This window comes from Mobula hypostoma, chromosome 16 (assembly GCF_963921235.1).
Source record: "Mobula hypostoma chromosome 16, sMobHyp1.1, whole genome shotgun sequence".
Taxonomy (NCBI): domain Eukaryota; kingdom Metazoa; phylum Chordata; class Chondrichthyes; order Myliobatiformes; family Myliobatidae; genus Mobula; species Mobula hypostoma.
In genome coordinates, this window is record NC_086112.1 from 54,825,598 (window position 1) to 54,850,360 (window position 24,763).

Sequence of the window (24,763 nt, forward strand, 5' to 3'; positions counted from 1 at the left end):
GTTCAATTTACTGCTTTCAATTTATAATTTGCATTGAGAACTGGGAGCTGATTCTCGCTTGACTATTCACATAACTCTAGAATATTCCCTAACATGCCGTCCTCTTGGTCCATGAACAGAAATCTGTCCAGAAAGGCCAAATGTTGAGGATCTAATTAAGTTGGGCGGCAAAAATGCCCTTCACTATTAAAAATCCCTTACACAATTAATGACCTATGATGTCCCTATGTACCAACATATAACAATATCTGTCATACCTAATTAGCTTTCTACAAGACTAAGCAAAGATAGTGATAAAATGTTTCAGAAATTTGATCACATCCTCCTCCTGGGCATATTTGTCTTCTCAATTTCAATCAATCTTTAAAATACAGCTTTGTCATTCATGTGCTTGTTGTCCTTCCTTGCTGGCCCATTGTAGCTTGATCATATCCTTATCATTACCCCTTCAATCTCTGATAACTGAAACTGTCAGATCTATCTGTGTGCAGTGTACTGGCAGGGTAACTTACCTCAGCTTCACAGGCAAAACAGTTGACACTCTATGCCAAGACAAAAGATTGTCAGGATGATCTGACAAGCCTCTCAGTTCTTTTTGATTGATCTACAGAAGTGTTTGGGGTGGTCCTTATTTGACTGGCTCAAGGACCTCACTGTGGTGGCTCTTCCTCTGCCTCTGGCCTTTCAATCACTGATCCAAATTCACTACTGCGAAGCCTCTTCCGGTGATGCCTACACTGAAGAAGTTTAAATCTTCTCTTCGGGAGTTCAGTGAAACCATCTCTCACTGCTCCCCATCTGTAATTTCTTCGGCTCTTCAACTTTTCGGCCGCATTTTGTCTCAGTCCAGCTCTTGGCTCCATCCCTCCCCTCCTGCCTTCTCCTATCATTTTGGATCTCCCACTCCCCCTCCCACTTTCAAATCTCTTACTAACTCTTCCTTCAGTTAGTCCTGACGAAGGGTCTCGGCCCGAAACGTCGACTGTACCTCTTCCTAGAGATGCTGCATGGCCTGCTGCGTTCACCAGCAACTTTGATGTGTGTTGACTGAAAGGGCCCAGGTCATTCATGCCCCCTCCCATTCCAGGGTGGGGTGGCTGCCTTCAGACACTACGTGCAATTTCTTCTCTTTCTCTTGCCATCGATGTTGTGGAACTTGATGTCTGCCATAACTCTGATCCCTTTCCATCTACTTTCCTCAGTATCTATCTATACAACTAATCATCCACCTGTCAGAACCAGCCTTCATTACGGAGTATAGTGACCATTATACATTGTTTATGGTTTATTTAAACAATCGCTGTCTCTTCTGCATTCACGTTTCCATTCTCTTCCTCCTTTGGGTCTACTTCCATCAGGTGTGGTCAGATGTGACACGGCAGGCTGGTGCTCATCTCTGAAATGACATTGTTAGAGGGTGGATTTGAACTCTTGTTCTGTCTGAGGGTGAGTGATACAATTTAACCCAAGTCCAGTGCTTCCACTGGCTGCCTCGCATGGTCTGTACAGAAAAGCAGGGGTCATTTGTCAGAAGCACCACTGGGGAGCGAACCCTGCCTTTTCAAGCAGCTCCCTTACCATGACTTGGTCTCCCAGCTGTAGGAGGATCATCTCCTCTCCTTCTGGCTCCCCGCAACAAGGTGCTTCTGTTGTTTTGTTTGGTCCTTCAACACTCCCAGCTGGTTACAGAGGCCTTTTACGTACTGGCCATTTTATCCCCTGCGTTCCAGGTACAGTGCAACCCAATTACTCCATAAGGGAGTCACATTGCTTGCCCCGTCAGCAATTTGTAGGGGCTAAGACTTAGCGGCTGGTTTGGGGTTGTTCACAATCTGATCAGGATTGTGTTAACCATTAATATGTTAACCCATGTCTGTCCCGTCTCTGTTATAGCTTCAGCTAGGGCAGTTTTGATCGTTCGGTTCATCCTTTCTACCATTCCTGAGCTCTGAGGGTGGTAGGGTACGTGGAATTGTTGTTGAATCCTGAGCAGTCAGCACATTTCCTTCATCACTTTCCCTGTGAAATGTGCTCCCTGATCCGAGTCCACCTGGGCTGCACTTCCTCTCCTGGGGAGGATTTCCTGAGTTAAAATCCATGCTGCTCTGCTGGTGGTACAATCTCTCATTGGGAAAGTCTCTACCCACTGGGTGAGGTGATCCATGATCTCACCAGACAGTAGCTTTTCCCCCTGCTTTTTGACAAGGGCCCCATGAAGTCCATCTGGATGTTTCCCCAGGGGCTCCTAGACTGTGTCTGGTTTGCTAGCTGCACCTTTATTCGCCACTGGGGTTATATTGGGCACAAATGATTCATGTCTGACAAAATTTAGCAACATCCTTGCCTGTCCCTGGCCACGGCCAAGACTGCTGGAGGGTCATGAACATATTGTGCCCTCCCTGAGAAGAATATAAGACATAGGACCAGAATGGGCCATTCAGCCCATTGGGTCTGCTCCACCATTCCATCATGGTTGATACTGGATCCCACTCAATCCCATACACCTGCCTCTCGCCATAACCTTTGATTTCCCCTGACCAATCAGGAAACTATCAATTTCCACTTTAAATATACCCACAGTCTTGGCCTCCACAGCTGTCTGTAGCAGAGCATTCCACAGATGACAAAAGAAATTCCTCCTTAGCTCTGTTCTAAAGGGTTGCCCCTCAGTTTTGAGGCTGTATGCTCCAGTTCTGGATACCCCTACCATAGGAAGCATCCTCTTCACATCCAACTTACCCAGTCCTTTCAACATTTGGTAGGTTACATTGCATTACCCCCTGCATTCTTCTTAATTCCAGTGAGTACAGACCCAAAGCTGCCAAATGCTCCTCATATGTTAACCCCTTCATTCCTGGAATAATTCTCATGAATCTCCTCTGGACTCACTTTAATGACAACACATCCTTTCTGAGATATGGGGCCCAAAACTATTGACAATACTCCCAAGTGTGGCCTGAATAGTGTCTTATAAAGCCTCAGCATTATATCCCTGCTTTCATATTCTGTTCCCCTTGAAATGAATGTCAACATTGTATTTACCGCCTTTACTACAGACTCAACCTGTAAATTAATGGGAGTCTTGCACGAGGACTCCTAAGTCCCTTTGCATGTCTGATGTTTGAATTTTCTCCCCAATTAAATCTGAACCAATGTGCTCTTTACCAAAATGCATTATCATACATTTCCCAACACTATATTCCATCTGCTACTTTTTTTGTCCATTTGTCCAATTTGTTTAAGTCCTTCTGCAATCACATTGCTTCCTCAGCACAACCTACCCCTCCACCTATCTTCATATCATCTGCAAACTTTGCACAAAGCCCTCAATTCCATTATCTAAATCATTGACAAGCAATGTGAAAAGCAGTGGTCCCAGTATTGACCCCTGAGGAACACCACTAGTCACTGGCAGCCAACCAGAAAAGGCCCCCTTTATTCCCACTCACTGCCTCCTGCCTGTCAGCCATTCTTCCATCCATGCCAGTATCTTTCTTGTAACTTTATCCTGTTAAGCAGCCTCATGTGTGATACCTTATCAAATGCCTTCTGAAAATCTAAGTAAATGACATCCATTGTCTTTCTGTTGTCCTCCCTGCATGTTACTTCCTTAAAGAACTCTTAACAGATTTGTCAGACAAGATTTCCCTTTACAGAAACCTTGCTGACTTTGATTTATTTTATCATTAGTCTCCAAGCACCCCGAAACCTCATCCTTAGTAATGGACTCTAACACTTTCCCAACCACTGAGGCTAGTCTAACTGATCTATAATTTCCTTTCTTTTGCCTTCCTCCCTTCTTAAAGAATAGAGTGATAGTTGGAATCATCCAGTTCTCCGGAACCATGCCAGAATGAAATGATTCTTGAAAGATCATGACCAATACATCTGCTATCTCTTCAGCAACCTCTCTCAAAACTCTGGTGTGTAGTCCACCTGGTCCCGGTGACTTACCCACCTTAAGACCTCTCAGTTTGCCTGCCGCTTTTTCCTTTGGAATAGCAATGGCACTCAGTCCTGCTCCCTGACATTCACGGACTTCTGGAACACCCTCTGATGGCATCACTCTGTGATGTAACTTCAGCAATATCTGCCTAATATGTGCAGGGCTACAGCTACTCCTTCCCCAAGCATCCAGCTACCATCTGGTCCCTCCTCCACTTCTCCTTCTCTGCCTCCACATCCCCATATACTTTTACTAGATTGACTTCTGTAGGTTTTCCTTCTTCGCTGGCAATTTCTGTTGGCTTGTGTTCTCCTGCTGCTCTTTTTGCCCTGAGTTCCACCCACTCATTCCCTTTCTGATCTTTACTTCTCACTCTCTGGCGAGCCTTTACTTTAATCACTGCTACCTCTGCAGGCAACTTTACTGCTTCTATCAGTTCCTTTATTCGGTGCCTGTGCTGAGTACCCATGCCCTTTGAGGTTACAAACCCTCTCCACACCTACGCTGTCAGGTAACCATGCACCACACCCAAAGTGTACCTACTGTCTGTGTAAATGTTCACTCTCTCCCCCGTTGCAGTTTCTATTAAAGTCACTAGTTCAGCTACCTGAGCTGAGCATCCATCTGACAGTGCCCCTGCAGCTAATTTCTCTTCTGTCACTGTCACTAGGGTGCATCTAGTCTGTGACTTCCCATCTAAGTACCTCCAGAACCCACCTATAAAACTCTCCTCTGCTTCTCCTTCCAGTGGAATTTACTTTTACACCAGATTCTTCCTCCAGGTCTTTTTCCAGTTGATACTCACGTTTCACCCTCTGCAGGATGGCACCTGTGGGGTTCACCCCAGTGTGTGTGTGTCTGTCTCTTTTTTTTCTCCCCCTCTTCTCTCCCCCCCCCCCCATTACTGATTTGTCTTTGGAGGTGAGAGCTGCCCTCTGGCTCTCTGTGACTGCTCTCAGCCTCACTGTATTCGGGAGCTCCACACTGGTGTGTGCCGTGTGTAACGGGAGCTGCCCCATGATTACTACAGGCTCACAAACCCACTCAGCTCAAGCTACACGGTCCAAGGCTGCGACACACCAGAGAAGTCCGGCAGAAACAGGAGTCTGTTTTGCTGAATAGTATAGAAACATAGAAACATAGAAACGTAGAAAATAGGTGCAGGAGTAGGCCATTCGGCCCTTCGAGCCTGCACCACCATTCAGTATAATCATGGCTGATCATCCAACTCAGAACCCTGCACCAGCCTTCCCTCCATACCCCCGATCCCTTTAGCCACAAGGGCCTTATCTAACTCCCTCTTAAATATAGCCAATGAACTGGTCTCAACTGTTTCCTGTGGCAGAGAATTCCACAGATTCACCACTCTCTGTGTGAAGAAGTTTTTCCCCATCTCGGTTCTAAAAGGCTTCCCCTTTATCCTCAAACTGTGACCCCTCGTTCTGGACTTCCCCAACATCGGGAACAATCTTCCTGCAGCTAGCCTGTCCAATCCCTTTAGGATTTTATATGTTTCAATAAGATCCCCCCTCAATCTTCTAAATTCCAACGAGTATAAGCCTAGTCGATCCAGTCTTTCATCATATGAAAGTCCTGCCATCCCAGGAATCAACCTGGTGAACCTTCTTTGTACTCCCTCTAGGGCAAGGATGTCTTTCCTCAGATTAGGGGACCAAAACTGCACACAATACTCCAGGTGTGGTCTCACCAAGGCCTTGTGCAACTGCAGTAGTACCTCCCTGCTCCTGTACGCGAATCCTCTTACTATGAATGCCAGCATACCATTCGCCTTTTTCACCACCTGCTGTACCTGCATGCCCACTTTCAATGACTGGTGTATAATGACACCCAGATCTCGTTGCACCTCCCCTTTTCCTAATTGGCCACCATTCAGATAATAATCTGTTTTCCTGTGTTTGCCACCAAAGTGGATTACCTGACATTTATCCACATTAAATTGCATCTGCCATGAATTTGCCCACTCACCTAACCTATCCAAGTCACCCTGCATCCTTTTAGCATCCTCCTCACGGCTAACACTGCCGCCCATCTTCACGTCATCTGCAAACTTGGAGATGCTGCATTTAATTCCCTCATCTAAGTCATTAATATATATTGTAAACAACTGGGGTCCCAGCACTGAGCCTTGCGGTGCCCCACTAGTCACTGCCTGCCATTCTGAAAAGGACCCGTTTATTCCCACTCTTTGCTTCCTGTCTGCTAACCAATTCTCCACCCACATCAATACCTTACCCCCAATACTTTAAGTTTGCACACTAATCTCCTGTGTGGGACCTTGTCAAAAGCCTTTTGAAAATCCAAATATACCACATCCACTGGTTCTCCCCCATCCACTCTACTAGTTACATGCTCAAAAAATAAAAATGAGATTCGTCAGACATGATTTTCCTTTCACAAATCCATGCTGACTTTGTCCGATGATTTCACCGCTTTCCAAATGTGCTGTTATCACATCTTTGATAACTGACTCTAGCATTTTCCCCACCACTGATGTCAGGCTAACTGGTCTATAATTCCCCGGTTTCTCTCTCCCTCCTTTTTTAAAAAGTGGGGTTACATTAGCCACCCTCCAATCCTCAGGAACTAGTCCAGAATCTAAAGAGTTTTGAAAAATTATCACTAATGCATCCATTATTTCTTGGGCTACTTCCTTAAGCACTCTGGAATGCAGACCATCTGGCCCTGGGGATTTATCTGCCTTTAATTCCTTCAATTTACCTAACACCACTTCCCTACTAACATGTATTTCGCTCAGTTCCTCCATCTCACTGGACCCTTGGTCCCCCACTATTTCCGGACTATGCCACTGGCCTTCTTGTGTCCCCTGATCCTGTGCTATTTCTGTATTGTAGTACTGTCCCTCATTGCTGCAGTAAAGGGGAAAGAGTCTGTCAGACCTGTTAATCCTCAAACAGGTGCAGAAACTAGGGCTTTGTTATTATCTGTGAATATTTTATTATCTTCTCTTCTACTGACCGACTTTCCTTCCTCCAGAGGGAGCTTCCCTCCTCTGACTGAAGCTTGTAATGGGGCCATCAGTGCTGCAAATCCGGGAGTGAAGTTGCAACAGTAATTAAACCTTCCTCACTCCCCTCATATTGACTGGATAGGACGTGGAATTAATTGCTGTCTTTCTGTCATCTGAAGTGTCCTTTCTACCCTGTGTGATAACATGCCCTTGGTTGCGTTCCTGTTTGGGCCATATGTTAAATTCCTGGTGCTGTAATACTTCCAAAACACTCACTATTGCTCCACAGTGCCCAACTTCAACCTCTGAGGTGATTAATCATAGTCATACTTTATTGATCCCAGGGGAAATTGGTTTTCATTACAGTTGCACCATAAATAATTAAATAGTAATAAAACCATAAATAATTCAATAGAAATATGTAAATTATGCCAGGAACTAAGTCCAGGACCAGCCTATTGGCTCAGGGTGTCTGACCCTCCAAGGGAGGAGCTGTAAAGTTTGATGGCCACAGGCAGGAATGACTTCCTATGACGCTCTGTGTTGCATCTTGGTGGAATGAGTCTCTGGCTGAATGTACTCCTGTGCCCAACCAGTACATTATGTAGTGGATGGGAGACATTGTCCAAGATGGCATGCAACTTGGACAGCATCCTCTTTTCAGACATCACTGTCAGAGAGATTAACAAATCATCTATATATTGTAGAATTATACTACAGTATGCATCAACTCAAGCTTATCCGAAATCTGTGGAAAATGACTTTATGGACAATGTCAGGGCTATTGTGGAAATCTTAAGGTAATCTAGTCTCCTGTACTTGGGTACTTTCCCACTTGTCAAATCCCTGGTCCAGCACTTCCCAATTTACCTTATCATCTTCCTCAACAGTTATTCCCATGGTTGATGCCCAGCAAGCATCCACCTACTGGGGCTTATTCTATTTACTTCTCAGTCTGCCCAGATTCAGGACTAATTAATTCATGCATCTTACTAATTATTCTGCCTGTTTTTCATGTACGTCTCTTTGTCTCTTTCTCTGTCTTCATCCCATTTGTTCTGTAGCTCTACTATTTGTACATTGTGATTTCAGGCACTTTATTCTCCCCTGCAAATACACATGACATAGAATGACTGCTGCTTTACCTCACTTCCTCATGGATTGACATTTCCACCACTGCCAATGTTCCTCTAGGCTCCAGGTGTTAACCCACCCAGCCATGTCCATTCAACCTTCTCAAGTTTAATGTGGAATGTTAAATATTTCTACACTGTCGCCCGTCTTAGGCTTCTCAGGTTTTCCCATAGACAGTCGGACGCACGCAGATAATTTCCCAAACTTTCTCTCTGCCGTCCCAAACAGTATCTCCCACACTATCCAAGTATTCTCTGTAAACTCGTTGCACTCAATCCATTGCCCACTGAATGAGTATATGTGCACCCTCTGCTGTCTAAACAGGCAGTAACCACCTTCCGCAACTGGTGGCCTTGTCTCAGTGAACTTCCCTGTGCTGTCTGGTAGCTGGTCCCTTACACATAGCGCACACACACATACCTCTTAAAAAGAAATACTTTTAGACAGCTAAAGTCACTGACCACATAGTGGGATACGGATGTATCCTGGACGAGCCCCCAAATGTTAGATTAGATTATGAGGACACACAGGCCTCTTTTATTGTCATTTAGTAATGCATGCACGAAGAAATGATACAATGTTCCTCCAGAATGATATCACAGAAAAACAAGACAAACCAAGACTGAAAAAACTGACAAAAACCACATAATCATAACATATATTTACAACAGTACAAAGCAGTACCGTAATTTGATAAAGAACAGACCATGGGCATGGTAAAAAAAAAAGTCTTGAAGTCTCTCGAAAGTCCCAACATCTCATGCAGATGGTAGAAGGAAGAAAAACTCTCCCTGCCATGAGCTTCCAGCACCGCAAACTTGCCGATGCAGCACCCTGGAAGCACCCGGCCACAGCCGACTCTTGAGTCCATCCAGAAACTACGAACCTCCGACACCGAGCACCATCTCTGCTGAGTGCTTCAACTCCGGTCCCGGCAACAGGCAATAGGGAAAGCCAAGGATTTGGGGCCTTCCCCTCTGGAGATTCTCGATTGCACAGTAGCAGTGGCAACGAAGCGGGCATTTCAGAAGTTTCTCCAGCTGTGTTGCGCCGCCATCTTCTCCTCCCCTCCATATTTCCTGGACGTATCCTGGACGAGCCCCCAAATGTTATGACTATAATCAAAGTCACCAGGGAGGTACTGAAGATGGTGATATGGAACTTTTTATTCATCACGACAAGCAAACACTCGCATGGAAACACTCTGGATAGAGGCTCATAAACCCAATATTACGTCACATCTTAATACTCTTAAGATCAAAGGTAACAGCAGGTGATTCAATACGATCTTAATAGTTAAAATGACTTTTTTTACTTCATTATATTGGGTTGACAGATGGTTCTTTTGTGGTACATACTTATGGTGGAAGCACATCGTAATTGCACCTCTGAAGGTTCAAATGCCTTTGCGAGGAGAAACTAAAATTTCTGGTGAGAGAGAGCCAGACACCCAACAATTGATAGAGCAAAGTGATAGTATCAGTCCAGTCTGCAAGCCTTCCTTGAACTTGTTTATGATGGTGTAAATTGTTTAAACCCATTACTCAAACCCTGGAGTAATGAGGCCAATTAACACAACTACATTGGCTGATGCATATGCAAGTGGCTCATGGTCACCATTTGCAAACCATATCTTTTACAGACAGTTTTGGTTATTTGCAGGGGTGTGCTCTATCTTCAATTTACTGCTTGCAATTTATAATTTGCACTAAGAACCAAAGACTGGTTTTGCTTGAACTAATATCTGCCATATTCATATAACTCCAGAATATTCCCTCACATGCTCAACTGGATTTCATCTGTTGCCTCTCTGTTCATTTTGCTGAGTTATTGACCTGCTTAAACAGTGTGGTTTAACATTGTCGTTTCTGTGATTGCTTCTTCCTCATTTTGGTTCTTGCACATAGGTAACAAAAGAGGAATTAATAATTCCTACACTTGATGTGCAATTAGGTCAGAGGAAGGAGAATTTCTTCCATTTACAGTTTATAACAAAGATGAGAGGAGTTGAAACATTTTAACCATATGGCTCTCCCAATAAATAGGAAAACCATAATACATCTTATTGATTCCCCATTTGAAACTAAATCTGTGATTGCCATTTTAGTTTCCTTCCATGTACCTAACTGTGACTTGCGGGACTTTTTTTTTACACTGTCTAAGAGCCGATAAGAAACTTTAAAGTTGAGCATACTGGTTTCTTGGCTAAGTACTGAATAACTGGTGGGAGAGTCTTGATAAGTCTGCATATTGTTGGTAGCAATGGAGTGTAATATGTTGAAACACAGGCATTATATTCACAATGGAAACTGGGGAAGAAGTTGGAATGTAGAGCCAATCTGTTCTGTTGAAAAAATCTAGCTTATGTTTGTCTGTGCAGACAGTTAAAATGCACTTAATTATTTTTTTGAATTATAGATCCATGTAGTCTTGTGTATGCCTGAGATCCGCAGAAAATAAAATTGTGTTGGTTCACTCTTGGATTTGCTTTAAAAAAAAATAACGACATAAGCAGAGACACGAGAGGGCAGTGCTAGAATTCAGAGCAACAGAAACAGCACTGGAACTACTCAGCAGGTCAAGCAGCATTAATGGAGGAGGGTGGACAATTGACATTTTGGGTTGAGACCTTTTGCTAGCCAGTTTAAAAGGAAAGGGAAGGGGTGAAGCGAGAAGGAATAGGTGGGTCCAGGTGAGTGGGAGAGAGGAGGGCAGGAAGGATATCAAACACTGGGAGGTGATGGGTAGACATGACACAAGGCTAAGGATAGTGAATCCATGAATAAAGGGAGGGAAATGGGGAGGGGAAACAGTGGGAGGACTTTGTGGCTGATGGACGGATGGGGAGGGGAATACATGGGGTGGTGTTCGCCGGTTGGATCAGGAGAAGAGAGAAAAAAAATAGAGAAATGTTGGAAAAGGGACAGTGAGGGGACCAGTTTCGAAATTTTTGAGAATTTGACGTTCGTGGTGTCAGATCGTATTTTTCCTCCAGTACTTTGTTGTTTAAGACCTAAACACGTACTGTCATGGTTTTCTAGTTTGCTTTCACCAATCTGTTTGTGATATGTCAGCACATTCGTAGATAAATCCATCTGTTGTTCTTATAGGTCACTTTCAGTAGTATTCATTTAGAAGCCTGGATAGTAAATAACAGTAAATTTGTTTGTACATTGCCACTTGTCAATATGTAAACTGGGAAATTTTAAGTGGAAGTCATTGTATAACAGTATCCCTATCCCAGCACTGGAGTGATGAAGCTAATTATTAACAAACATGCAGGGAGAGATTTCCAATTAAACACATACTGTACAGTGAACGTGAAACATGTCCAGTACTTGCGAAATCAAATCCCCATTGGATAGCACACGTACTGACTTAGTATTTCACGAGGAGGTGGCTGTCAAAATATTTTTCAAAGAGCAAAATCTGCTTCCTTTTCAGCAAATGCCATTTAGTTCTAATGCAATAAAAGTCTCTCTTGTCAGAGCCCTCAAGTGACTTTTAACGCCTCACAGTAGCTATACACAATATAAAGGAAAACAGAGCAACACATGGTGTGTGTTTGATTAGCGTTAGATGATTAAAATAGTCCTTGAGTTGTACACAGTTTTTAATAAAGGGTTTTTGCAAGACAACCTTGCTGAAGGAAAAAAAGCCACAGATGGTTAAAGTATGAGGCTATTTTGATAGGATGAAATTGTGATTGTTGGCAATGATTAACATGGCAAGCTAGGGTAAACAGGAAATATTTCTTTCTGGGTACTTGTAGTTCTCTGCCTTATGCTCATTTCTATGCTGCTAAATTAAATGCAGCCAAAGATTATTCACTTATTCAAAGCAATGAACATTTCATATTTGCATCCTTGATCATGGTATGCTGGTTAAGTGGAATTTAGGTAACCACCTTGTTAGTATTAGCTTCCAATTTTCTGATCCTAATTGTTGAAAAGTACTAATGGTGAATAACAGGAAGGCAGAAACTAAAACCGAACATGCTGCAGGAGCTCCACACCTAACCACCAGCAACCATGAAAGGCAGGCGGTGTTGGTGGCAATTGGGCTGGTTCTTCATATTTGTAAACATTTGTTTGAAAGCATTTCCAACATTTAATATTTCAAGGGAAAGACTGGAAGTGTTGAAAGTCTAAAGTCTGCCGAAAGCACAGAGCTGGTTAATCAGCATTTGTGAAGAGAAAAGACCAGCAGTAATATCTTGAGTCTTGTTTTTTTTCCACTTTAATGGTGCTCTTTGAAATATTTTCCAGCAATTATTAAAATTCTGCCAATCTGCTTGATTGACACTTTAAATAATATACTTATGAGTTTGTGCCTGCTTTTGTTGTTCATGAGCCAAATTGTTGGTGGAGTTTGCTTCCACAGGTTTTGGCTACCCTCTCATAACCATGCCAATGAGAGTTTTAATGTGCAGCCTACCTTCATGGATTGTCACAAGGAAGTTTATTTCTGAGGTCTGTGGAAATATTCTCCCGGGGTCACTGAATAGAATCCCACCCCATTCTCCTCTCAAGGACATAGCAAATAATTGAGTCATCTCCACCAATCATGGTGAATGAGAACAATTGATACCAACTGAACACTGAATCTTGAACTAGATTTCCACTGGATAAGTTTGTTCAGCCACTAGTAGATATCATTTTTTTATTTATTGAGATGCAGTGCAGAATAAGCCCTTCTGGTCCTTTGAGCCGCACCGTGAAGCTATCTCCTGATTTAATCGCCGCCTAATCATGGGACAACTTATAATGAGCAATTGACCTACAAACCATATATTTTTGGACTGTGGAAGGAAACCAGAGCACTCTGAGGAAACCCATGTGGTCACAGGGAGAACATACAAACTCCTGATAGGCAGTGGTGGAAATTGAACCCAGGTCGTCTGTACTAAAGGTGTATTTAATTTCTTTTGAAATCACGTCTGCTGGGGAAGGATGCCTCTCTATTTGGCTGCATTGACATGCTAGCTACTATTAAAATTGTTTTATCAATTTGAACTTTTTTCATCTTAAGCAACAGTTGTAGATTAGATTGTCTATGGTTCAAACCTCTGTAATTGATGTAATATGGAGACAATCGTTCCATTTAAAAGGATTGAACTTGAGGTTCAAAGCTTGTCATGTTGAGTACATCAAGTCTGTTGTAGATCTGGTTAGCTGCTGGGGAGAGAAATGGAATGATATGTGCTGAAGATAACATCTGTGGTCATCTGGGGAGGAATTCTTCCTCAGCTAATTATCAATCAATCATTATTTCTGGCTGTGCTGCATTACTGAGTTGTCCACTGCTCCAGGGTCATTCTGGAGAGCACTTGTGATCCCACGTTCCTCTCTAACTCAGTTACCTGCCTCGTCTCCAAGGGAAAAGAAATGAGGTCAGATCTTCTGTTTTGTGATCAGATTGAAGCCACCTCTTCAGAATTTCTGCTTTTCCTGTACCTATGCACATGACAACTCTGCACCTGCATCCTCGGGTTTCCTGCCGTCATCTATCCTTGCCTCCTTCCTTGGCTTGTCTTCTAAACTATTTTCAACTTCTGGACCCTTGCCTTATTCCTTTAAACTACTTGCCATAAAACCCCTAAACTCATCTACCTGCCCACCATGCTTCCGTCCGTATATTTAGTTGGATTGTGATGGGCTATTGCACCATGATCTGGTTTTGTATGTGTTTAATACATCTCATGGTTATTGATTCCTGTGTTTATGTGCTTTCAACGTATTTGCAGCTATCTACACTTTCCAAATACCAAGTTGTTGACTTATAAATATTGCATATTCTGCTTTAGTAGTACTGATTTGTGCTAAGAAGTTACCTTGTCCCATTCAACAGGAGCATGTCGACAGCACAGTTCTTGTATCCAAACCTCCAGTCAGGTTGTTTCTACAACTCTGTCAACAATAGACACCCAAGTTACTACTTTAAAGATTGGAGACTCTTGTGAGACATTGCTGCAACAAGAAGACGTTGTCCTTCAAACTGTTTTAGCCAACCAGCAAACAGCCAATTCTCTTCATGGTATGTATTGTGAAGAAGTGTATTTTAAAATCCAATATAACTAGTAAACTTAATTGAATTGACTTTATTACTTATATTCTTCATAGACATGAGGACTAAAAATCTTTACAGTTAGCCTCTGTCTAAATGTGCAATGTGCAATTTATGATAAGTAGTATGTACAACAAGGCAGTCAATCTAACACAGAAATATAATTCTATCAGCATGAATTAATCAGTCTGATGGCCTGGTGGAAGAAGCTGTCCCAGAGCCTGTTGGTCCTGGCTTTTTTGCTGTGGTATCGTTTCCTGGACGGTAGCAGCTGGAACAGTTTGTGATTGGGGTGACTCGGGGCCCCATGATCTTTCGGGCCCTTTTTACGCACCTGTCTTTGTAGATGTCCTGAATAGTGGGAAGTTCACATCTACAGATACACTGGGCTGTCCGCACTACTCTCTGCAGAGTCCTGCAATTGAGGGAAGTACGGCTCCCATACCAGGCAGTGATGCAGCCAGTCAGGATGCTCTCAGTTGTGCCCCTGTAGAAGGTTTGTAGAATTTGGGCGCCCATACCAAACTTCGTCAACTGTCTGAGGTGAAAGAGGCGCTGTTGTGCCTTTTTCACCACACAGCAGGTATGTAGAGACCACGTGAGGTCCTCTGTGATGTTTATGCCGAGGAATTTAAAGCTGTTCACCCTCTCAACCCCAGATCCATTGATGCCAATAAGGGCTAGCCTGTCTCCATTCCTCCTGTAGTCCATAACCAGCACCTTTGTTGTTGTGACATTGAGGGAGAGGTTGTTTTCTTGACACCACTGTGTCAGGGTGCTGACTTCTTTACTGTAGGCTGCCTCATTGTTATTTGAAATTAGGCCAGTCACAGTCAAAAGTAACTTTTTGTTCTTTGGCCACTTTAAGTATTTCTTTTAACTAACACAGAATTTATAAAACTTTTTGTAGTGTCTACCTTGCCTAGTTTTTAAAACATCATTTGGGAAAATCACAAGGCTGGAAAATGCATTAGGAACACAATACAGGAACTCTCCCAACCATTAGCTGAGCTACCTTTTTCAATTCTAATTTACTTTTAAGTACCTAATGTAAATACATTTGAAGTTTTTAGTCAGTTTAAATAATTTTAAAGGAGTTCTCAATTAGAATTTTATATCTAATTGTAAACATAAATACAGGAGATGAGGTTCTGGGATTATCTCAACATGGTAGCCATCTATATGTATTCCATTCAGCTACATAGTCACACTGGGGAGAACTAATTATATGTTTTGTGTGTTGGGTGTGTGTGAAATATTCATGTGCCCATAATGTTAATATTAATTCTCCATCACCAATAGTATCACTGCTACCTCTTCAGCTTATTTTCCATCTGTTTGCACATTACAGCAGTGTGGCGCCTCCCCATCATCTATGATTATTTGATTGACCCTGTGCTTGTGTATTTCTCAGCCTGAGATTTGGCTTAAGTGCATCTGGTTTCAGCATTGAGAAAACTGAATCTTTGGCACCCACTCTAACCATTATTTGATAATCAGTTTGCCTTCCAGCCAGTTTCTTTTTCAAACCAATCCAAGTTGTTTGGGAACCTGTTGTTCCTGAGCACAGTCTCAACTTTCATGCCAATTACATGACATATCCGTTTTTTTTGTATCTGCAAAAGTTAACCACGTCATCCTTTAAAAATTCCTCTTTGCTTTTAGTTTGGTTTTAATTTTAATAAAATTTGCACAGTAACTGATTAATGCACTGTCGAATTGATTCGAGGGTCAAAAATTGTTTCAATGCTGTGGTGAATACAAGTCACAATGGTTTCAAAGGTTCTAAAATTAGTTTTTATTGCGTACTGGGAACTCCAGATTAAGTGATGTGCTATAAACCTCAAGTTAATTTTCAGATAATGCTGTACTTTTGAACAATAAGGGGACAAAAACATATTTTGAAATGCATGTTCTTTCGTGTTCATTAAATTAGTTCACTTTTTTACTTCTCTTGGTCTTCACATTTCCTTAAATGATGGCAAGCAACCATCTCCCAAACATCTGCAAATGTCATTATTGTAACAAGCAACTAACAGACGCAAATGAGTAGCAGGTCACCTTCCTTACTGAGAACTGTTTACTTATGCCCATTGTGTAACCGTCACTCTGAATCCTCCATGGGACATGGGTGCGGCTGAAATAGTTTTTATTTTGTTTGGAATGGACTCAATGAGCAAATGTTTTTTTTTGCCTGCAATTTATTGAAAGCATCCTGAATGTTCTGCCCGACATAATTAAAATAAAATGTTGTGCCTCAACAAAAGTCAAGTTCCCTTGACCTTCAAAAGCATCAAAGTACAATTTTTATCATGTTGTCTCTCCATCATTTTATTTTACCTTTCTCCCTCGCTGACCGTAACAGAGACACATACACTCCATTGACAGATTCAGTCATCTTCTGTACATTTTACTACTGACAAGGCTGCTATTTCTTGTTTTGGAAATACAGTGGATATCACTTTGTGATGGCATACATTTCATAAATGTATTGTTTTGCTGTAGTACCTTCTGGCAGCACAGGAGCACTAAAATCCATTATGAAAAAGAAAGATAGCCCCAGAAAGCATGAAGCAAATGGTATGAAGAAGAACCTTCAGTTTGTGGGTGTTAATGGAGGGTAAGTGTAAAATCTTTGCTGCTCTAATTAAGCAATATGATAATGAATTGCAAATGAACAGTGGGGCTTTTAGTCTGAATTTCTTTCATGTTCCCCAGTAAATACAGCAAAATGCTATCCATTTATAGGAAGTTAAAAGGACAATTTGGTATATGAATATTGGAGCAAAAGATCTTATTCTATTGAAAACATTATGATAGAAATTCTATGTTGCATATTAGCCGCAGTTAATGTAATGAAGATGTGCCACAGAATTCAAGATCTCATGATATGTAGTGTGTGACTGATATCATGCTATTATTGATTTTAATTAATTACTTAACTATATTTGGCAACAGTAAAAACTGCAATGCATATCTTATGCAAACAACAGGAATTCTGCAGATGCTGGAAATTCAAGCAACATACATCAAAGTTGCTGGTGAACGCAGCAGGCCAAGCAGCATCTATAGGAAGAGGCGCAGTCGACGTTTCAGGCCGAGACCCTTCGTCAGGACTGACGAAGGGTCTCGGCCTGAAACGTCGACTGCGCCTCTTCCTATAGATGCTGCTTGGCCTGCTGCGTTCACCAGCAACTTTGATGTATGTTGAATGCATATCTTATGTTTGGTTTGTGTAAATGTAACTATTGTAAATGTTACCTCAAAAATACTGCTGAAAGTTGGCAAATTAGTAATTACTGATTATTCCTGCTGAGCACAAACTGTGCATTGTTGCTGATGATACAGGAGGAAAAATAAACTACAGTTGTTTTGCTGTTAATGATTATTTTGAATAATTTGAAATTAATTTGAATAAGCTTTTTATCAGTGAAAATTATAATTTTTTCCGAATTTGCAAACTCTATCAAGGACCATGCAATCTACAGAACAAGAAATTTGACCCAAATGGTCAATGACAATGTCTCCTTCACACAAAGCTCATTCCTTACTTTTTGTTTTCTTCCTTTAACACGTGCCTAGTCCTTCCTTAACAAACAATCCCTTGATTGCACCTGTAATGAGACACAAGTTCACTCCTGCGGCTGCATGTGGCTGTGTAAGTGTTTGATTGCCAAAGGATTCCACTTAGATTCCATCTCAAGACCATTCAAAATATGGGTCTCCCCTCTTGAGCTACTTGCTTGTTTTATCCAAGTGCTACAGGGTTGGTACTGCAGAGTGGGACTTCTGTCAAGCAACCAAAAACAAAATGTTTTCAAGAGTAAATTCGTCAAAACCTTGGCATAACCATGTCACAAAATCAGAAAAATTTTCACAATAAATCAAAGTTTGTCATAACCTTGCTGAATTGCCTTTAAAGCAAATGGAGCTATAATAGCATGATTTTATTTTATTACTTTACTAAGTTGCATTCTTCCTATAGTGTGGTGATCAGAACTGTGCAGAATATTCCATGTGATCTAGCCAATGTCTAATGTCTGATTTGGTATTTCACCAAAGACACTCACAAACTTCTACAGAGGTACCATGGGGAGCATTCTAATTGGCTGCATCACTGTCTGGTATTGTGGGGGGGCGCGGGATGCAGAGAAGGGGTGGGTTGCTACTGCACAGGATCAAAATAAGCTGTAGGGAGTTGTAAACTTGGTCAGCTCTGACATATGCCAATGATATTAAACCTGATTCTGATTCCTGAACAGCAATACTATGATGTCCCAGCTCTCGTGCCCAATGTCTTGACCTATGAGTGCAATCATGCCATTGACCCCTATCCCACACCTGTATCAATATTATCAAGGAACTATGTATGAAATTTTACCCAAGTTTCTCTATGCCTCAATACTCCTTAAGACTCCTGTCATTTATGCATATGTCCTGTTAGTATCTGACATTCCAAAATGCATAACCTCACTTCCTGGAGTGTGAAAGCGGATGCAGTTTGTGCAGGATCATAACTTTTTCTATTGATAGAGCATTAGAGTGGACACATGTAAGCCAAGGACACTAAATGGAATTTAGTATGGGGAAGGATGTCTGCTGATATGATTACAAAAATAGAAGTATTCAATATTGTTAAATGTTGAGTGTTTGAAAGCAGTTGGTGTTCAGGAGAACCAGTGTATCATTGCACATACTGATTTGAAGTTAACATGAAGAAATGTGAAGTAATTACAATGGTTTTACTGAAAGAATCACATGAAAACTATTATGTCTAGATTGGGTTTCTTTTTCTAGGGAAGATAAACTTGCAATTGAGTGAGCGTGGTGCAAATTCACTGGATTAAATACTAGGTTACGGGGTTTGAGTGCAACGAGGGATTAAGCACACTGGGCGTCACATTCCAGAATTTGGATGTGTGAGACAGGATTTAATTTGAAATCTTTACAGGACATGACATGGTAATTATATTGGTGAGACTTTCTTTGGGTGGAGTTTCTAGAACAAGAGGCCCATTTTCAAAGAAACAATGCATTGATTCAGGGTGGAGATCCGAACTCTCTTCAGTCTTGTGGGTATTAGAAATTCTATGCCCAAGCATGTTGCGGAGGCTTAACTGCTGAATAAATTCTTTTAAAAAAAGGCTTCATAGGTTTTAAGGAATCAAAGTAAATGGGATTAGTGTAATAAAAGGGACAATGAGATTTATAACAAACTAAAGGTTCCTCCTCATGAACATATTTACTTCAAATATTTGAGAGACATTGAAGCAGTTTTGGTGTCATATAGTAATAGGCTAAAAATTAAGTAACAGTGGAAGATAGACTCACATTTTCCCATGACCGGTGCATTTCTTATGAGGGACATAATTAAGCTACTGATATTTTTTTAAAGAAATGCATTTTAATCTCCTTTCTGCTCTGCTCGTGCAGCATGTTGGTTCAGGATCTGAAATCTGAAACTATTGAGCAATTTAAACTATGTCATAATATAGTCAGTCCTTAGACCCGAAACACATACAGCTCCTTCCCTCCCACAGCTGCTGCCCGATCTGTTGAGTTCCTTCAGCAGATTGTTTGTTGCTACAGGTTCTCGCAGCTTCAGTTTCCCGTGTCCTCATGTCAAAATCATAATCAGAAGCAGTGAGTTGAGTTCTGGATAGAGTTAATATAATGTAAGGTTTAGTTTAGCATGTTCATTTTTAATGCTAATCAATAAAACAGGGAAAGTACATTTGGTGTGACACACAGGCAATGCGTCAAGCAACATCTATGGAATTGAGAAAACAGACAACGTCCCGGGCTGAGACCCTTCATCAGAATTGAAAAGAAAGGGGGAAGGTGCCAGAATTGAAAGGTGGTGGAAGGAGAAGGAGGCTAGAAGGCACGTTTGGTGCAGGGTTTTATTCTGAATTGGAAATTTTTGTGCTTTGTACTTGACCTTGAGGAATTTCAATGAATTAAACTTTATGATAATTCGGTTGCAATTCTTATGCAATATCTTGTATCTTATCATTGCAAGTGAGAAGATAAAACTAAAATGTTCCAGTGAATACTGTTGCTATTTTATGACTGTCGACAACACACTCTTATTTTAATTGTTTAACAAATGATAGAATTCCAAAAATCTAAGTAAATATTCAGATATTTCAAAATGTCCATTCTAAATCCTTCAAGTAAATTTTCCCTGGGTGCCTATCAATGTGGAAATTTTATTCCCTTTTTATGTATAGATAAAGGGCAATAAATTTGTTAAGTTTTGCCAGCAAGACTTTAAAAAGCTGATGGTCGGAGCTAGATTGTAATATTTGGTCTATAATGCAACCAAACTTGCATCATGTTCTCTTTATATGAAGTTTTGCCACTTCTTAGACTACAAACTGCTAACGGAACCTCAGTTAATTTGGGAAGGTAGCTATTTAACAGGTAAATTGCAGGGGCAAATCACAAGAACGAAGTAATAACATGAATGTTTCTTGCTGATGTGTGCCTTCTGGAGCAGGGCTTGCATGTATTCTGAGGGTGATTGGAGATAATGTCAGATGGGTGAGAGTTGGGAGCTAGTTGTTACACATTAGTAGTTTAGGTCTTCTAGTTTTCTATCACCACCAGTTTTTATTTTCGCTTGCAAATAGAAAACTTGGCTGTGTCTACTCTTATCATAAATTTAATGACCTCCTGTAGGTCATACCTAAAATTGGTCTATTCTAGAAAAAGTAGTATAACTCTTTTTATTGAGGGTTAGTTATAGTATTGTGTGATGGAATTCTCCTTGTGAAATCTATTTGGCACTCTCTACAGTACCTGTTGTCCTTTAGTGCAATATGAGGACTGACCTGTTGTCCAGTAAAGTTTGATGTAGCCAAAGTTTTAAGTAAGTCTAACATAAGTTTTCCAATTCTTTATCTACGAAAAACTTCTGCAGTGCTTTGTTACAGTTTTAGCAGCTTGTGTTGCTTTTTTTTAAATGAGTTCTCCATCTTTATCTATGTTTACATTAACAATCTTATTCCAAAAAGGGTAAATCAATTTTGAACTTGATAAATACTTTGGTGGGAGGTGGGGTGGGAGAGGGTAAAATTCTGAATTTGGCTACAAACTGACATGGTGTCAAATGAATTGCAATACTGTCATTGGAAAAGGGGTTTTTAATATTTTTGATCTTTTTCCGTGACCTCAGTTGCCATTCTATTCCCAACTTATTTTCAAATTCTTTTAGATCTTCCAACTTCTGAACCTTTCTACTTCAGACTTTCTTCTTCAACTTTGTTCATCACTTCCCTGCGTTAGAAGGGAATTCTAGTCAAAAAGTCCATGGAAGTTCCACCATGGAGATTGATGCCTGTATGAATTGTGAAGCAAAGATTTAACAAGCAGAGCTGGTGCTGTCTAGAAAACAAACCTAGTCTAAAACCTGCAAATGTTCTTCAAAGTATGAAGAAGGCGAGGGAAGATGTGCAGTTCGGGAGAATCAAAAATGCAGTTTAGAATGTAGGGTTGTGTGAAAGGCAACTTTGTGATATTTCCAGAGTTTGTAGTGATAACATTGTATTTCACTCCTTATAGACCAGGGAGCACATTCTGTCAAAATCCAACAATCTATGACGGCATGGAACATTGAACTTGGATTTATCAGTGTTGCAATATTAATAACTGAATATTATCCTAGAGGTGGGTGTAGCTTATGGGTTGTTGCAGTCAAAGGCCACTACAGGTGGTGTTTCGTGTGGGAGCTGGTAGGGTGGCTGGATGAAAACAAAGGTCACGAGAGTATAGAGAATGAAGAACAGAAGGAGAATTTGTGAACAGGAAGTCTGCTTTCAGTGTGAGTTGAGCTGTGGGCATGCAGCAGCTGGGTTCATAAGTGGACTATATAATGATACAGAGCTACAATTAAATGTGTTTCACTTTCCTTTGCCTTTGTGACAAAAATTAGTTTGAAGGAAGAGGAAAAGAGGCCAACAGTTGAAACCGAGAAGTCATAGCATTTTGAGAAGTTTTTGATAAAGCGTGATATTGAGGTCCCTAATAATCCTTGGTACATCAGATCAAACTAAAATAAGTGTCTTCAGTACGGCCACTTTAAGTACAAACATTAACGCTAATTATGTTGCATGCAGTGAGATTTGAAAATTTGTTATCCCCGCAGTTCTTCAATATTTTAAAATACTGGGTCGTCTGTACAGTCAACCAAAGTATTTCAGCTTAATTTCTCTCTCAGTCAGGGACACATTTGGCTGGCTGTCAATAATTACTCAAAGATTATCAAATGCCTTTATTCTCTTAGGTATGAAACAACATCCAGTGATGACTCAAGTTCAGATGAAAGCTCATCTTCTGAATCAGATGACGAGATTGAGGATCAAGAGTATTCTAAAGATGAAGTCAAGGTTAACTGTGAGATGCAGCCAGATCGACCGAGCGGGTTCAGGACTGAGACAGCAGGTGTATCAAAACAGGAGGTTACCAAGTCGGAAAGAAGCGAAAAAGAGATTGGAAAAGTGGAAATAAGAGAAAGGTATAACTGATTTTCTGAGAAATAGATGGATTTTATACCAAATGATTAAAAGCAGATTGATAATCCTTTTGCGTATGATACAATCTCAAAATAATGAAAGCATGCATTTGAGTTGTTTTAATTCCACTTCCATTTATTTGTAGGGAGCATAAAGCTCATCTTCTTGTGAAGGAATCTCATCTGCAAGTGCTTGTAATTCATTTGCCCTAAACATGTACGCCACTGTGTCCTTTACCTGAGTTAGATTTTTTTTTAAAGGGAAGATGCTGAAGGATCACCAAGCATTTTCATCCACAAGTCAGGGAGAAGCCCAGAATGTCCTTGGGTTCTAGCTTGTTATTATCAGAAACCTGTACCAATGATCTTATCTGTTGTTTGAGTGAGATTTGAAAATGCATTAATAGAAGTGGAAGTAGCTTTCTGAATAAATGTGTTTTTATACTCACCAGGTATGAGTTAAGTGAGAAGGTGTTGTCGGCATGTAAAATACTGAAAAACCATCTCAATGATCCAAAAGCAATGGCCAGCAAAGAAGTGGTAAGTTCACATTAAGCATCAATACAGTAGAAATGCAATTATATGTCTCCTTTTAAGGTACTCAAACCTGATTTTTAAAATATGATTTCTGTAGCAAATTGCAATTATTTTTGAATGTCCTTATCCACATAACATATTTAGAAAGTATTAACTTATTTGCAGCAGCTTCCCTTATAAAGAAAGAATCTTGTCTATGAAGACTAACAAGTCAAGGGTGAACAGCAAGAGGCAGGAGCTGAACTGCTTTGTACTTGGTTGATTTATATTTGGTAGTCAGAGCAATCTCTTGACAATTTCTTTTAAAGAAATTAAATTGATTGAGTGAAATGAATGTCTTCTGTGGAAAAATGTAGTTCGTTTCAAGCATATTATCAGGCCAGCTGCTGTAGGACTATTGAATAGTTCCCTTGTATGATAAGTTAGACTCTTGACCTCCGTCTACCTCATTATGATCTTGCATATTATTATCTACCTGCACTGCACTTCTTTATGGCTGTTGCCATTGATTCTGCATTCTGTTGTTTTACCTTGTTCTGCCTCAATGCACTGTGTACTGATTTGATCTGTTTGTAAAGTATGCAGAACAAGATTTTCACTGTGTCTTGGCACATGTGGTAATAATAAACCAATTCCAATTCTAATGTGCAACAGATTGCGAACCTGAATAAGTCCAAAAAGCTAATGCAGATCAGTGTGTTTGAATTACATATTTTTTTTCATTTGAGTAACTGAGAACTCATCTATGCAAAAGCAAATTCATGGTTTGGATTCTCCCATTGTTATTTATTGGTGGTATAGTTTTCTGATAGGGAGATAAACAGTTATTGATAATTACAATTTAATAGCTGAGTTGTGCTCAGTCAATTGTACAGAGGCCAAAATGGCTGCTCTTGTTATTTTAGCAGCTTTCCATTTTTCTTCCTGTTTTGTGTAGCATTGCCTTAGGTGTCTCCAGAGTGCTGTCCCTGGTCCATCGTATTTTTGAGTTACATTGCTCACTCAGTGAAATTATCCAAGTGAACTGCTTCATTTCCACCCGTATGCTTATAAGACTCAGCACTACCTCATCACTATTACCTCTCGACTTATCCTCCCTTTGTCTCAATCAGCAGATTGCTTGCAAATATCCACCAACTAAGCATGAGAAAACCAGAGAGAACTCCCCGGAACTCAATGGTAAATGCCAGCAGTTCCAAACAATCATGAGTAGTCTATTTAAATGGAAGCACATGGCTTGTCAAATACAAATTCTTGAATTTCCTCAGATTTAGAAAACACAACAGTTCTGAGGCAGACTACATCCTGTTGAGGTTCCTCTGTAATTACCCTGGAGAATCCACTCTCCGATCCTGTACCAGTCAGATCTGTGACTCCTTCTAATTCAATTGAGATAGTAAACCCTGTGGTTATAAAAGCATTGGGAAAGTTGTTCTTTCTTAAAACTTATTTGTTTTAGTTGAATGATTTTAAGTATAAATGTTTCTTTTAGTTGTGGGTAGTTTTGTTTTTTAATGCTTTAATTTATTAGTTTTTACTGTCTCTAATTATTGGAAACATCTGGAATCCTTAAAAA

The 24,763-nt window shown here is 40.7% G+C and overlaps 1 protein-coding gene across 6 annotated transcripts in view; it reads left to right on the plus strand.

Annotated features, from left to right (window-relative positions):
• kank1a (KN motif and ankyrin repeat domains 1a) overlaps nt 1-24,763 on the plus strand; it is a 274,650-nt gene that overhangs the window by 239,807 nt on the left and 10,080 nt on the right. For all 6 annotated transcript variants that reach the window (XM_063068970.1, XM_063068969.1, XM_063068968.1 and 3 more), the window contains 4 exons: nt 13,920-14,105; nt 16,641-16,755; nt 22,423-22,653; nt 23,103-23,190. In XM_063068970.1, coding sequence (XP_062925040.1) covers nt 13,920-14,105; nt 16,641-16,755; nt 22,423-22,653; nt 23,103-23,190 — 620 coding nt within the window. The remainder of the gene's footprint in view (nt 1-13,919; nt 14,106-16,640; nt 16,756-22,422; nt 22,654-23,102; nt 23,191-24,763) is intronic.